The sequence below is a fragment of the Tasmannia lanceolata genome, unplaced genomic scaffold (genome assembly GCF_043159265.1).
Source record: "Tasmannia lanceolata isolate RefF3 unplaced genomic scaffold, GAP_Taslan_0.1 ptg000012l, whole genome shotgun sequence".
NCBI classification, from domain to species: Eukaryota; Viridiplantae; Streptophyta; class Magnoliopsida; order Canellales; family Winteraceae; genus Tasmannia; species Tasmannia lanceolata.
The window spans coordinates 25,658,606-25,674,052 of NW_027518689.1; the positions used below are offsets into that span (position 1 = coordinate 25,658,606).

General features: G+C 42.2%; 1 protein-coding gene and 1 pseudogene across 2 annotated transcripts in view; both read right to left on the minus strand.

Moving 5' to 3' along the window:
- Positions 1-2,497, minus strand: LOC143887134 (pentatricopeptide repeat-containing protein At1g08070, chloroplastic pseudogene; annotated as a pseudogene).
- A 1,821-nt stretch (positions 2,498-4,318) lies between these two features.
- LOC143887757 (light-inducible protein CPRF2-like) overlaps positions 4,319-15,447 on the minus strand; it is a 33,163-nt gene continuing 22,034 nt past the window's right edge. For both annotated transcript variants that reach the window (XM_077391932.1, XM_077391931.1), the window contains exon 6: positions 4,319-5,102. In XM_077391932.1, coding sequence (XP_077248047.1) covers positions 4,695-5,102 — 408 coding nt within the window. In that variant the 3' untranslated portion in view covers positions 4,319-4,694. The remainder of the gene's footprint in view (positions 5,103-15,447) is intronic.

The window sequence follows — 15,447 nt, forward strand, 5'->3', positions numbered from 1 at the left end:
TTGAATCTCTTCTAGAACCCAAGATTTAAGCTTCTCAAACTTGTGGCCACACCTAAGACAGTTTTATCTTTATGAATTCACCAAAAATCATTGCATGAGCATTTCCCTTCTTTGAAATGGTGGAAGCGACTACGATCTCTAAGCACGATCTCTCTATTCCAAATTTTGGCGATTAACTTGATTGCAGAGTGGCAATCTTCGCAAACTCGCAAGTTCTTAAGAACATGGATAGGCAGATTAGCTCCTAATCTCATTATCCCAAAAGCAATAGCCATCTTCTCACTATGACTGAACAGTGCATCCTCCTTCTCCTCCTCATCAACATCTAGCGAGACTTGCGACGTGCCCGGTACATAGCCCTCCAACTTCAATCTCTTTGTCATTTCCCTCATCATCGCTTGAATTTCTTCAAATTGAGGGTATGATTTATCACCTGCAACAAACTCATATATGCGCCCATCCACCATAATTGAACTACACCCGGCCATCTTTCGAATCCCCCTACCCTCCATCATGCCCCTAATCTCCTCAGCATTTTCCCACTTTCCTGAACTGGCATAGATGTTATATAGAAGAACATAAACAGCATCCTTTTTAGGCTCTAGAATAAGAAGGTGCTTTGCTGCCTTCTCAGCTAAACCAACATTATTATAAACTCTACAAGCACTTAATAGAGACCCCCAAATAACAGCATTTGGTTCCGTCGGCATGTTTCGGATAAAAAATTCGGCCTCCTTTAGAAGACCCGCACGACCGAGAAGATCAACCATGCACCCATAATGCTCAACCTCTGGTTCTATGTTGTACAAAGACTTCATCTCATTAAAATGAAGATGCCCCTGTTCAACTAGGCCAGAGTGGCTACAAGCATTCAAAACACCAATATATGTTACCTTATTAGGCATAATTCCCTCTTTTCGCATCATCGCAAAGTGTTCAAGAGCACATCTCCCATGTCCATGCATTGCAAGGCCCGAAATCATCGCACTCCAAGCCAGCACATCCTTGTTCTTCATTCCATTAAAGACCAACATTGTTTGATCTATCCTACCACATTTTGCATACATATCAAGAAGTGACGTTCCAATAATAACATCGGACACAATCGAATTTTCCTCAATATAAGCATGTAATGACTTCCCTTGATCTAGCGCCCCTAGATTCGCACAAGCGGTGAGTAAACCCACAATTGTGAAGTTATCGGGTTTCAATCCCGAAGCTTGCAATTTCGCAAATAATAGCAAGGCCTCCTTGAAACAATTGCTGTGGATGTACCCGGTGATCATCGAATTGAATGAGATAAGATCTCGCTCTTCCATCTGATCGAAGAGAGAACGCGCAACACCCAAATTACCCAATTTACAGTACCCATCAATGATGGCATTCCATGCGGCTAGAACCTTACGATCCATGCCATCGAAAACTTGCCGAGCAGCATTTATATCTCCACATTTGGCATACATGTCGATCAAAGCAACGGACAATTTTTTACATGTGTAGACCCTCTCCTCACCTACAAACTGATGAACCCATATACCCAAATCCAAATCTCTCAATTGGGCACAAGCCAAAAGTATAGAGATCATTGAAACAACATCTGGTTTAACACCAACTGAAATCATACTTCTAAAAGCCCCAACAGCTTCTTCGGCCCGATGGGCCTGAGCATAACCAGCAATCATAGTAGTCCAAGAAACAACATTTCTCTCAGGCATTTCATCGAACAGTACCCGCGCCTCATCCACATAACCAATTTTTGCATACCCAGACACAATTGTAGTCCATGAAACCACATTCTTCAGTCCCATTCGATCGAAAACCCGCCTGGCAATATCCACACTCCCGAACTCCGAGTACATATGAATCAAAGAATTCTCAATAAATACATCAGATTCCGCAAAGTGTTTGATAAAGTCACCATGGGCTGTCTTCCCTGTTTGAACTGAAGTGCACAAAGCGCAGGCCTTGAACAAGAATTGGAAGGTGTAGACGTCTGTGATGACCCCATTTCGCCGCATTTGGAGGTAAAATGAAAGGGATTCTTTTGGGGCATTGTTTTTAGAACAGGCCCTGATGAGGGTATTATAGATGAAGGTGGTGGGTTTTGAAATCTGGCGAAAAACAGCGAGGGCGTAGTGAAGATCACAATTTTCGGGGTTTGTAATGTGTTTTAGAAGATGGGAAATTGAGGGAGGATGATGGATGGATCCAGTTATGATCAATTGGGCATGGATTTGGGTACATTGTTTTAGATATGAGCATTGGAAAAACTTTGGTTTGGGAAGGGAGAGCATTCAAAGGTCAGTTTGAAATGCTCTTAGGGTTTTGCTTTCAAAAGTTCGTTACTCGTGGCGGGAAAAAAATTCAGAAATTAGTAAGGGGTGGAGTTTTTATATAGTCCATTATTTTTCAAAAAGTACCGTACTGCAAAAATCAACGGTTTAGATTCATAACTTAATCTTTAAAAATCAATGGTTTAGATTCATAACTTAATCAACGGTATTTTTAAAAAATCAACGGTTCGATTTTCTTGAGAGAGCCCAAGCTGAGTCTTGATAAACTCAGGTATATAAACCACCTCTCAGATAACGTAAATACAAATTTAATGATACCAAGTGAAGGCCAAATGTATGATTAAATACAAAACTGATCTGAACTGTAGAATAACGATTTGGCACAATCTAACGGTCAAATAAGCTGGCAATCTTGATCAAGTGGACTCCAAAATGTGCAATTTAAAGTGAAAATGCACGAGAAGGTCTATAAATAGATCAAAAACTCATCATTTGTAGGGTAATCCAAGATTCCTCTGGGGATTTCATTCTCTAGTGATTTTCATAGCCTTTTTCACTCTCTTTAGAGATTTCCAAATTTTCTTTTTAGAGTTTTTATATGGTGTCAGCCCCTATAGTCAGGGGCGGAGCCAGGAATTTACACTTGCAGGGCCGGGACTAACTTACACTAGCCCGCATTGGTCATTGGGGGGCCATGGCCACTAAACTAGCTAAGGATGGATGTACATCCATTTATGGAAACCTCTATAGATCAGAGGGCTAAGATCATCCTGTGGAAAAGATTTTTGGGACACAACCTATTTACATTTTCTTCCATCACATGGACGTTTGGATCATCCTAAGGAGTGGTCCTACAGTAGTTTTGGAAAAATACAGGACTATAAGGGCTTACACCATATAAAATCTCTTCTTTTTATTCTATTTTCGTTTTCATTTTCTCTTGTTTTCTGTAGAAACAGAAACCGAAAGAGAAACCAATATCTCGTAGACTTGCCGAATCCAATGGTGTTTCGGTTCTGTTTCCATCAAAATCCATCAGTAGATTTTATCATTGTATCTTTGAGGCAAATTCATGGATACCCACTGCACATCAAATCTTCTAACTGGTGGGGGCAATTATTGTCTTAAGGAAAGCGACATAGTAACGCGCCTTGAAACATCATTTCTTTCATAAATCTGCGAAAGATTCATCCCCTACGCATTTTCTTCTCCCACAAGAAGATTTTCCTCTAATTATGACCTAAATAATCTAAATCCAATTAGAAGTGTCCTTACCTTCGTATCTGTTGTATCCAACATGACTATTGAGCCTGAAAATGAGGAGCTTGATGATCAATATTAATCCAATTAGAAGTGTCCAAACAAGGCTTAATCACTTTCACGTGGCACCCACGGGCACAAAAGTTGGCTGTTAGGAAAGTGCCTAACAGTCATCCTTGGAGAATTAGGGAACTTGGGTACAAACTTCTTAAAGGCCGTGTTTGTTTTGGATTTTGAGAATTGATTTTTGAGTCCAAAACTGATTATTGGACTCAAAATTACATTTAGTTTCAAGTCCAATAATCAGTTTCGGACTAAAAGTTCATTCTCAAAATCAGAAACGAAGAGGTCCTAAGTGAGATTTCAGGAGATCAGCTAATGAGAACCTTTAAACTGAATTGGAATAGGAAAAAATCCGTAATCATCGACCCGCCTGAGTCGACTCAGTTTCACCATTGGACAAACTCTTATCCGAGTTAAAATTTTGCCTTTAAAAGTGTCAATCAAAAACTTGTTTGAATTACCCATGTTGAAGAAAATTGACCTCACCAATCATGGACACTCTGACACTTCATCCCAAAAATCAGCAGGGCCAAGAGGATGGACAACAGGGAATCATAAAACTTCTAAGAAGCTAAAATTCCCAAATGGCTGACATGGGTCGGCATGTCAGCCATGCCATTGATTTCCCTAAGAAACATGCATTGCCTTGAACAATTGGCAAACTCTTGGGTGGACTCAATCAAACAGTTTTCAGAATAATATGCTTAAATACTACAATGATGCTAATTTAGATTATGCCAGACCTGTTCTGCCACAATGTTTTCATCATGAAGTTTAAGTACAGTCAATTTCCAAAAAAAAAAAACCTTGATCATCAAGAAAAACAAAGCTGCAGAATAGGCATTAATCTGCAGTAGAAATTGGTATTATCCCCAAGCAGCAGGATTTGGTAGGCTGCAAACTGAAAGGGAGGACCATAGAAGTAAAGATCCACCATTTGGAGGCACCAATACAAGAAAATCTTTGTTGCAAAAGGTTTGAGTTGAAATACAGCATTACATAAAATTTCAGAACACAAAATCAGCATTTTTACATATGTAATCTTGCAATTTCTGCGATAATGGCGAGTCTTCATACTTAGTTTCGTTTGTTAATGCTCTCAACTGAATGAGAGGTGGTTTCTGTGTCCCACCCAGCATCCCATGGCACAAGTTCACAATGGCTTGCTCCCCCACGAATCTGCTTCTGCAGATGTTCTAAGCTGGCTACTCGCTGCATGGAAGCTGTATGGCCCATCTTGCCTCCGTTATTGTGCACGTCTTCGATTGTGGGGCCAGGGGCAATGTGGGGTCCAGCAATGTTTAGTCTCCGATCATTTGTAGGTTCAAAGATGTGTTTGGGTGCTTGTACAGGAACAGTAGCATCTGCGATTGTGTCGGATGGGGTGCCAACAAATGGCATGTTGATGGATGATATATCAGACATGGATGGAAATAGGGGATTAACTCCTGTAACTCTCTTAACCGTGTCTTCGGCCATCTTCACCTGATGCAGGGACATTGTTAAGGTAATTAACTAAGATAATAAAGTATATAAGCACAGCAATTACATTCATCAAGAAAAGAAAAAAAAGGAGTTCCACATATTATCATCTAAAATACTATTTAGATAAGGCCAGAGTTTGAATATGCTTAAAAGGATGTAATAACCCAAGCTGAAAATGCCCAACTTCAATGAGAGTGGACTGTTTTGCTCAAATGAGTTTCAAACCAAAGCAAGAACAAGCAGAACTGTAAATGGAGTCCAAAAGGCTTAAAGCCAGCTTTCTTTTTCTTTTTCTTTTTTTGGGTAGGTAAGCTGGGATTGAACCTTAGATCTCAAAGTTGACGGCCTAAGCCTTTACCATTGAGCTAGAAAAGGAAAACTTAAGGTTCTTAAAGACAGCTTTCTTTAACTGATAAAATATCTGAAATAACTTGGAACAGATCTCAAATAAACAGTTTGAAAATCAAAACGTGATATGCTACGTAACTATTGCGAATGGTCATGTTATACCTCTCTTGTATAGAGGGGTATTTTTGTCTTGCTCCAGGGGGAGATGAAGCATGTTGTATGTAAGTTACAGAAGGCCATATATGGTCTTAAGCAGTCTCTTCATGCCTGGTTTGGAAGATTTAGTGAGGCAGTGATAAGTTTTGGAATGAAATAGTGTTGTCGATCATTCAGTGTTCCTGATTGTTTATGTTAATGATATCATCATCATAGGAAGTGATAGTGTAGGCATATAGAGACTGAAGGTTTTTCTTCATAAAGAATTCTATACCAATGATCTTGGTCGTCTGAGATACTTTCTAGGGATAGACGTAGCACATTCACGCGGAGGGCTATCTTTATCAGAAAGAAAGTACGCACTTGATATATTGGAGGAGATTGGTCTTCTGGGAGCGAAAGCTGAGACACCCATGGACCCAAATATCAAGCTTTCCCCTGATAGGGGGTGTTACTAGAGGATCCAGGCAGATACAGACGTTTAGTTGGGAAGTTGATTTACCTCATTGTCAAATGTCCAGATATCTCTTATGCAGTCAGCATGCTTAGTCAGTACATGAGTGCACCATGGACACCTCATTGGTCAACAATTATCAAGGTAGTAAAATATTTGAAGAAAGCTCTTAGTAAAAGACTCTTCAAAAAACATAGTCACATGAAGATTGAGGGATATTCAGATCCAGATTGGACAAGATCTCCTGCAGATAGAAGGTCTACGAATGGCTATTGTACTTTTGTTGGAGGCGGTGTCTTGGAAGAGCAAGAAACAAGAGGTTGCATCAAAGTCAAGTGCAGACGCAGAGTATAGAGCCATGCCATATACAGGCTATGAGTTGATTTGGTTGAGGTCCTTTAAGTCAGAGATTGGGTTTCCCTACTCGTCACCTGCTTCGCTCCACTGTGACAACAAGTCCGCCATTCATATATATGTGAGTGTGTGCGCACGCGTGAGAGAGAGATTTTCATCTCTCATTCACGCATTCTCCTCCATCTTTTCTCTCCTGTCTTCTCCACTCTCAATACTTCAATGTAGATTCTAACAGTAACGATTTTGAAAATGAAAGAACAGGTGCAAGTCCACACTGATCCCTGTTAGAGATGCCTCCACAACAAAGAAGATGTTAGGAACTCTCTTTCCATAGACAGATGTGCGATGGAATCTCTTCCCATGAGCTACTATGCTAAGAAGAAGCTTTCTCATGAACTGATATATATATATATATATATATATATATATATATATATATATAGGGAATTGCTAGCGTCCATCGCGACAGGCATTTCGCGGCTAGTCTGTCACACATCAGACCAGCCACCTTGTGAATGAAGACAACAGTTTTTTTTTTTTTAAAGAAAACATGATTAGTGGAAATATCACTAGCGAAATCTAAATTGTAGATTTTTGTAATACTTTATCTTAGGAAGGAGTCATCTGGTAATTTTGTACAAAATCAACGTTCTCAATTGCACGTATCCCCAAGTGGGACCCAAAATATCAAAGAAGTAACATGAATAGCTGACGAAAGAAAGAAAAGAATGCCAAAAAATGTCCTACAGAATCAAGGCTGAGGAGGGAGAAGGAAGTGGAGAACTCCCGCCCGAGTTAGAGGAGTCGACTATCAAGGACTCATAAGACTCAGCCCAACCTTGATATTACAGTAGTGCTCACGCCACTGAGCTAGTTAATAGCTTTTGTCTCCATTCACGAGGTGGCTAGTTTGATGTGCGACAGACCAACTACGAAATGCCTTTTGCGATGGACGCTAGTGTGGTTCCCTGCTCGGAGATCCCGGCGTGCTCCCACGAGGTGTGTTATTGTTTGTAAGGCTTTGCAACTTGCTTGTTGGCGTTTACTCGATCCAGGTGTCTTATATTCGATTTTCCTCACTTTTCAGTGAATTAGGAATGAAGGGATCCGAATTCCACGAAAAAGGCATTGACCAGAGTCGCTACCTAGGATAAGGCCTAAGACCCATAAATGACTCTGCGAACTAAGTCCGCGTTCTAATGAGATTGGGTCAATTGACTGGTTACGAGAACGGAAGGTGTTAGGCACCGTTCTCGCCCGGTTAAAAACCGGTCTTTATATTTGAGAACTTATTTATTTAAATGCTAACTAAAAGGAGTTAAAGTGATTTATTTAAAAGAACCTAATGTTTTATTGAGTTATTTTCGCCGTTCACAGTTTATACTCATGCGGGCCAGGAGTTTCAGTCCTAAATGCCTAGCTAAGATGCCTAATGCCTAGCATGAGTCCTATGTATCTAGATGTACTTGACTGAGCCTGAGAATTGAATGTTGACTGAGATACTTGGAAGCTAATGAAAGCTAATTTATACATGCCTAGAATGCTGGTTCTATATGATCCTAGAGCTAATGCATGGAATCCTAAGAGCCTAAGCTAAGGCTTGATTTCGAAGAAAGGGATTGGATGTCCTAGATTTCAGGGTTCTAGGTGAGGGGTTCCTAGGATAAGGTATCCTATTTTTGGAATTGGAGAGTTGGGATAAGGCATTCCGGTTTTAGATTCTAGGATTTGGTATCCTAGATTTGGGTTCTTTGGAATTGGAGAGTTAGGATAAGGTATCCCAGGTTTGGGTTCGGGTTCAACTCGGGTTGAGTTGGATAAGGTTAACTCGGGTAGTGTTGGGTCCAATCTAGGTGGGGTCAGTTGACTCGGGTTGGGTTCGGGTTCAACTCGGGTTGAGGTGAATTGGGTTGACTCAGGTAGTGTTGGGTCCAATCTGGGTGGGGTCAATTGACTCGGGTTGGGTTTGGGTTCAACTCGGGTTGGACTCAAGTTGTGGTTCTGGTTTGAGTTGGGTTGCGGTTCGGGTCCGAGTTGGACTCGGGTCCGGTTCGGGGTCCACGTTGGACTCGGGTTGGGGTTCAAGAATCGGAGTTCGAATTAGGGTTGGTCGGTGGGGGCCATGGGTGAATGGATTGTGGAACCAAGGGTGTGACCGAATGATTTGATGGAGTGTAGGGTGTGTTTCAGGGTTATGATGGAGGCATGGGATGGAATTTTTTTGTAAGGGGATGGATGGGATGTGCTTATAATGGGGCACGGAATATAGAAACTATGGGATGTAAAGACATGTGGCTGTGATGGATGAGGGCCATGGAATAGAGACTGTGGTGTATGTGGATATTGGGTAGGCTAATAGAATAGGATGAAAGTTGATGATGATTAACGGAATCAGATGAGGCTTGGGATATGGGCCATCAGCAAGTGGACATAGATGAGCTAAGGAATATAGTCAAATGGATTGGGTGGGCTATAGGATAGAACTATGGGCATGCTGTTGGGATGGAATGCAAGGGTAGGTATAAGAAGGCATGGCTATGGGCTGATCGCTATTGGTTCCATAAGGAGGTTGGATGTGCCGAATGTATAGATGTAGTTGTATGGTCTACTGTGGTTGGTGTATGGGTATAGGAGGATGGAGTTTAGGATGATGGGCTATGGGGGTTTGGGGTCATGGGTCATGGGTCATGGGTAGAGTCTGATGGATATAGAGGCTACGAAAATGAAAGAGGTGGGGTGGAGTGAGGGTTGGGCTTGGGTGGGAGTGGGGTGCGGCTTAGGTTTGGGGCGCGGCTTGGGTCGGGCTTAGGGTTTGGATGGGGCGCTGCTTGGGTTGGGGCTTGGGTTAGACTTGGGGTTGGGGTGCGGCTTGGGTTGGGCTTGGGGTTTGGATGGGGTGCGGCTTGGGTTGGGGTGCGGCTTAGGTGCGGGTGCGGCTTAGGTTGGGGGTGCGGGCTAGGGTTGGGCTGGGGTGCAGCCTTAGGGTTAAGACCAAGTTGGCCGTGAGTTTGGGTCGAGCAGGGTTCGGTCAAGGCCAAGTTGGCCTGTGGTGTTCGGGTCAAGACCAAGTCGGCCGTGGGTTCGGGTAGAGCCGGATTGGGTCAAAGCCAAGGGGCCTGCGGGGTTCGGATCAAGGCCGAGTTGGCCGTGGGTTTGGGGTCAAGGCTAAGTGGATTGCGATGTTTGGGTCAAGACCAATTGAGCCATGGGGTTTGGGGTCAAGGTCGACTGGGATCTAGCTAAGTGGACGAGTAGGGTTAGGCAGCCTAAGTGGGTGGTGGGGCTAACTAAGAGGGGTCTTAGGAGTGGGTCGAACTGGTTGAGCTAGCTAAGGGTAAGGTCGGGTAGGAGATAGCGGTGGAGGCAAGGGTTGGGTCGGCTTGGATTGGGGTAGGGGCTAGGTGGGGTTGGGGTTTGACCTAAGTTTGGGTTAGGTCTTGAGAGATGAACCGGATGGTGTGGGACCTACAGGGATTGTGGGCTAGCGAAACAATTGCCTTGTAAGTCATGGAAAAAGCTACTGGCATCATCGTTTCCAAAACAACTTTTATAAGATAGGAGCCAAAAGAGAGAATTTGCATTGCGGCCCGAAAAAATGAACGGTCTGGATTCTCATAAAAAATGGGCCTCACTATGCTATTTGCAAGATATTGGACGTTACTGTCGCAACACAAATGGGAGCACAGCGGGGTCCACTCCATGAGATGATCCAAACCGTCCAAACAACAGGACATAACCCAAAATAGGTTGTGCCCCATAAATCATCTCCACAGTCAAGCCATAGATACTCTCATATTGGGTCAAAACAAGCAGCATTGAAATAAAACTACTAAGTCTCTTTTAGCCCATTGCTTGTGCAAAATGAAAGAAAAAGGATAACTAACCTTTGACATGTGGTTCCAAATAACTTGTAGATGAAAACTCTGCCGAATTCCTTCCAAGAACTTGACCTTGTTGAGAGAAGGGAGAAAGTAAAGTGGCTAAAGGAAAGGGCTAAAGGACGAATTTAGAAAAAGGGGAAGAGAGGAAGCTACCCTTCGGTTAAGGATTAGACCAAGGGCTAAGGGGTCAGTGGTTTGGGCTAAAGAGGGCGAGACTAAGATGGCAAAGGGGGAGGACTAGGGACGAACGAATTCCAGAGAAGGGGTTGTAGCTTCTTTTTCCTCTCCCTTTTCATTTGTGAAATGGGGTCGTATTTATATGCCACAGTGGGGGTATTTTGGGCATTGGTATGGGTGCCATTGTTTAGAGGAAAGAAAATAGTAGAAGAGATTTGCGGTGATCCGAATCGTGCAATTGGAGGGTTACGTTGACAGGAAAGCACTCGAGCTCACTCTTTTCAACTGTCGTTTTCCACCAAATACGGCATGTCACTTTCCATTGAATATGGACCAATCATCATTTCCCTTTTACGTAATAAATATAGGTTAGTACCCTTGTGTTGTAAAAGGAAATATAAAAAATTGAGAGAAGACTTTTGTTCTCTTGGATGGCAAAACTACCTCCTTCCCCTATGTTAATGGCAGCACTTCTAATTCACTTCCGTAGGATAATCTTTACCGTTCAATTGATGGGCTGCCACATAAATGTGTTGCACCCCCGAGATTATTTCGGTAGGATGATCTAAGCTGTGCAATTGATGGGACACAATGGTAATGGACTGCGCCCTCTAAATCATTTCCATGGTATGGGCAGTGTAATTCAAGGATTGGAGCCCATCAATGTTGGGTTTCATCAAATGAGTAGTTTGGATCATCCCATGGTGTAGGCAGTAGAGCTCAAAGGTATTGTACACCCCCTTAAATCATTCCATGGGCTGATCCAAACATCCAAATGATGGGCTGAAATGTAAATTGGTCGTGGCCCCAATCACTTTCCTTATAGACTGATCCGAACCGTCCAAATGACGGGCCATACCATGGATAAGCTATACCCCATGAATGCTCTCGGAATATTGACAGTTAAGGTGTAGCAAAATGGGGGTGTCTACAGCAAGCAAATCCCATATATATATATATATATAAGAGAGAGAGAGAGAGAGAGAGAGAGAGGAAAGTGTGAGCTTGAGCTCAGATAAGCTTATTCGAGCTCGAGCTCAGAAACTCATGTGGGACCACATTTTTTGGGGAGATCCAAAGCATTCATTTAAAAGGTCCTTTCATAGAAAGGGTGTGTACAAAAAATCAGGTCCTTAGGATCATCCTAACCCATCCAAAAGTGGAGGGAAAAATGGACAGATAACTGTTATCTGTCCATTTTTCCCTCCACTTTTGGATGGGTTAGGTAGGATGATCCTAACGACCTGATTTTTGGTACACACCCTATGCATGTAAGGGCCTTTCAAATGAATGCTTTGGATCACCCGAAAAATGTGGGCCCACATGAGTTTTTGAGCTCGAGCTCAGAAAAGCTTAGAAATACTTTCCTCACATACATACATACATATATATATGGGGGCGAGGTTTCTGAGGTATCGCGCAGCTTGAGCAAGCCACTATAAATACACCATCTCCATGTAGTTTGACTCATCCAACCCATTCATTCTACATGACCTCACATAGATAGGGTGTTCCTAAGAAACCATCTCCATACCATAATCCTAACCATTCGATCTATAGGAGCCTAATTTCTAGCCATCCATTTCAAAACCTCCACAAATCATAACCCTAACCACAACCTATAATCCTAACCATAACCATAACCATAATCCTAACCATAACCTATAGAATGAATGTGTTGGAAGACTCAAACAACTATGGGAGATGATGTATTTAGTGGGTTGCTCAGGGTGAGCAATACCTCAGAAACATTTTCCCTTCTATATATATATATATATATAGAAAACAGTTTCTACACACAAGTGTAGATAAGTTATCTACACACTAGCTTAAAATACAGTGGAGGCCCACATTGTTTGGGTGATCCCAACCATTCATTTGACTGGCCCTCACATAGATAGGGTGTCCACAAAAATTCAGCTCATAGGATCATCCTAACCCTTCGAACTGTGGAGGCAAAAAATGGACAGATTTGTGAAGGTTTATACACGTCCATTTTACCTCCACAAATCGCAGGGTTGGGATGACCCTATGGAGCTGATATTTTGTGGACACCCTATCTATGTGAGGGCCAATCAAATGAATGGTTTGGATCACCCAAACAATATGCCATCCACTGTATTTTAAGCTAGTGTGTAGATAACTTATCTACACTTGTGTGTAGAAACAGTTTTCTCATATATATATATATATATATATATATGAGGAAACTATTGGTGCGCTTAAGCTAACCAAGCTTATGGTGCGCTTAAGCGCCCAATCACATGGGGGCCCACTTTGTTAGGATGGTCCAAAGCATTCATTTGAAAGGCCCTTACATAGATGGGGGGTGTACCAAAAATCAGCTCCATAGAATCATCCTAACCCATCCATTTGTGGAGGTCAAAATGGACAGACATTGTTTGTCCACAAATCTGCCCATTTTTGTCCTCCACAAATGGAGGGGTTAGGATGATCCTATGGAGCTGATTTTCGGTACACCCCCTATCTACGATAGGGCCTTGCAAATGAATGGTTTGGATCACCACAGAAAATGTGGGACCCATGTGATTGGGCGCTTAAGCGCACCATAAGCTTGGTGAGCTTAAGCGCACCAACAGTTTCCTCTCTCTCTCTCTCTCTCTCTCTCTCTCTCTCTCTCTCTCTCTCTCTCTCTATATATATATATATATATATATATATATATATATATATATATATATATATATATATATATATATCAGTGTGCGTGAGAGATTTTCATCTCTCTCATTCACGCATTCTCCTCTACATCTTTTCTCTCCTCTCTTCTCCACTCTCAATACTTCAATGTAGATTCTAACAATAACGATTTTCAAAATGAAAAAAAAGGTACAAGTCCACATTGATCCATGTTAGAGATGCCTCCATCACAAAGTAAGATGTTAGGAACTCTCTTTCCATAGACAAATGTGTGATGGAATCTCTTCCCATGAGCTAATATGCTGAGAAGAAGCTTTCTCATGAACTGATACACCATAAATGCCCTTTCCACAGACCAATATGCAGAGAAGAAACCTTGCCAATGAAAAATAGAAGATGAAGTACATGAAAATTCCTCACACGAGATGAGTGCCAAGGGATAACCCGACGCACTTCGCTCGCTGCAGAAAATCAAACCAAAATGAAGCTGAAAGCAACGAAGATAGAGTTCTGAAGGTGCGAGGTTCCTGCAGGAGAGGACTCAACTCATGCCAATGGAAGCAGTTGAGCAAGGATCAGGCTTGTTTCTTGGGCATTGGGGCGAATGAAGGAGAAGTGAGCAGCCCCGTCTCACAAACGTGTGCAAGATTAGAGAAGCCCCAAATTCTTTTCATGTGGCCCATTCCCTTCTGCAAAACCTAATAAAAAGTGTGGGTAGGGCCCGTATCTCCACTTAAGCCCTTTTAAACACATAAGACACTTCCCTCGTAAGCTTTTAAAAGATTTGAGGGTGACGGCCTGACGAGCCACCGCCCCATCCCACATTTGATCGTTCTTCAAAAAATGGACATTCCAAGTCCAACGTCCATGATTGCTTGTCCGCACGCAATTCAGTCAAGGTGGTGGGTGGAAGCCAATTTGCTGCTGCTCGAAAATGTTCAAGATGGAATCTAAACGTATCAATTGCTCATTTTATTTGAGTATCTTCTCCATTCTCTTGGATGGCACCTCTTGGGCCCCATTTTCCTTAATCCCACATGAGATAAATTCAGGCCACTTAGTGGGCCTCCCGTTTGGGCCCAAGTGAGACCATCTACATTTTGATCCCTTTTTAGGGGTGTAGGGCCCACTTAAGCAAAAAGGGCGATTTTGTAATTTGGTACAAACAATTTTTTTGATGTCCACAACTAAATCGCGTTCTCTTCTGCCCAAGGGGTAAGAGAAAAATATGTCTCTATAATTTTTACAGCCATGCGCGAGCAAACATGTCATCTCCCCGTCAAACATTGACATATGCATTCTTTTTGTAATTTTCCTTTTTCATCATACTTGATACCTCTTCCCACCTTTTTCTCCTTGAATTTTCAAATAACTTTGAAAGGTAACTGCATTCCGGAAGTCTTCAGATTTTCCTTGAGAGCCCGTTAATAGAGTATCCATTTCGTCAGACACCTTGTGTGCACTTGAAACTCGTCTCTGCAGAAACAAAGGGTTTTACATGCCTAGGAAATAGCAAATGGGTGCATCAAACAAACCTCTCACTCCCTTGATCCCGAGAAGTTGTCGTATTCGTATGTTTCCCATTCTTTTAGTGTGGCTGAGGATTTCCACTCTGATCGAGCTTCTCCACAATCTTGTCCCATAATTCTGTCATAGCATCAATCTTCTCTTTGGACATAATGCTGCGTAGATTTTTTGATGCAGTTCCTCCAACAATTAGATCCAAAATCTCTCCCAGTTGAAGCTCTAAACTAGGGTTGAGTTTATTCCTTATCGCGTTGTACTTATGGTTGTAATGCACTTGATTCCAAGAAGTTCATAAAGTATTATAGCAGTTTGCTACAAATTTTCAGAAACCAAAAGCTAAGTTGACCATCATCAAGCCAAACAAAACTTTACCAAAGCCAAGAATGAAGCCTATTGAACAAAGTTCAGAGATTACAAAATAAACCTCAACAAGACTGCAACAACCAAACCACAGAACCAACATTCCGTTCTAAATATTTGATCTCCAGTTTAGTCTTTTTAATTATTATTTCCTTTCAGAAAAGCTTAGTTCTGGCCATTCCAGACGTTCAGAAGCCGTTCGAAATTGAGACAGACGCTTCTGCTCATGCTTTGGGAGCCGTTTTATGGCAAGGCGGCCGAGTGGTCGCGTACCATAGTGAGATGTTCAATACAGCTGTCTTAAACTATCCCACATACGAAAAGGAGATGCACACGATAGTGCTGGCTGTGAAAGACTGGAGGCAAGAACTAGTACAAAAGAAAACAAGATAATAACCAAGATAGCCAAAAGACTTGTCTTATCTCT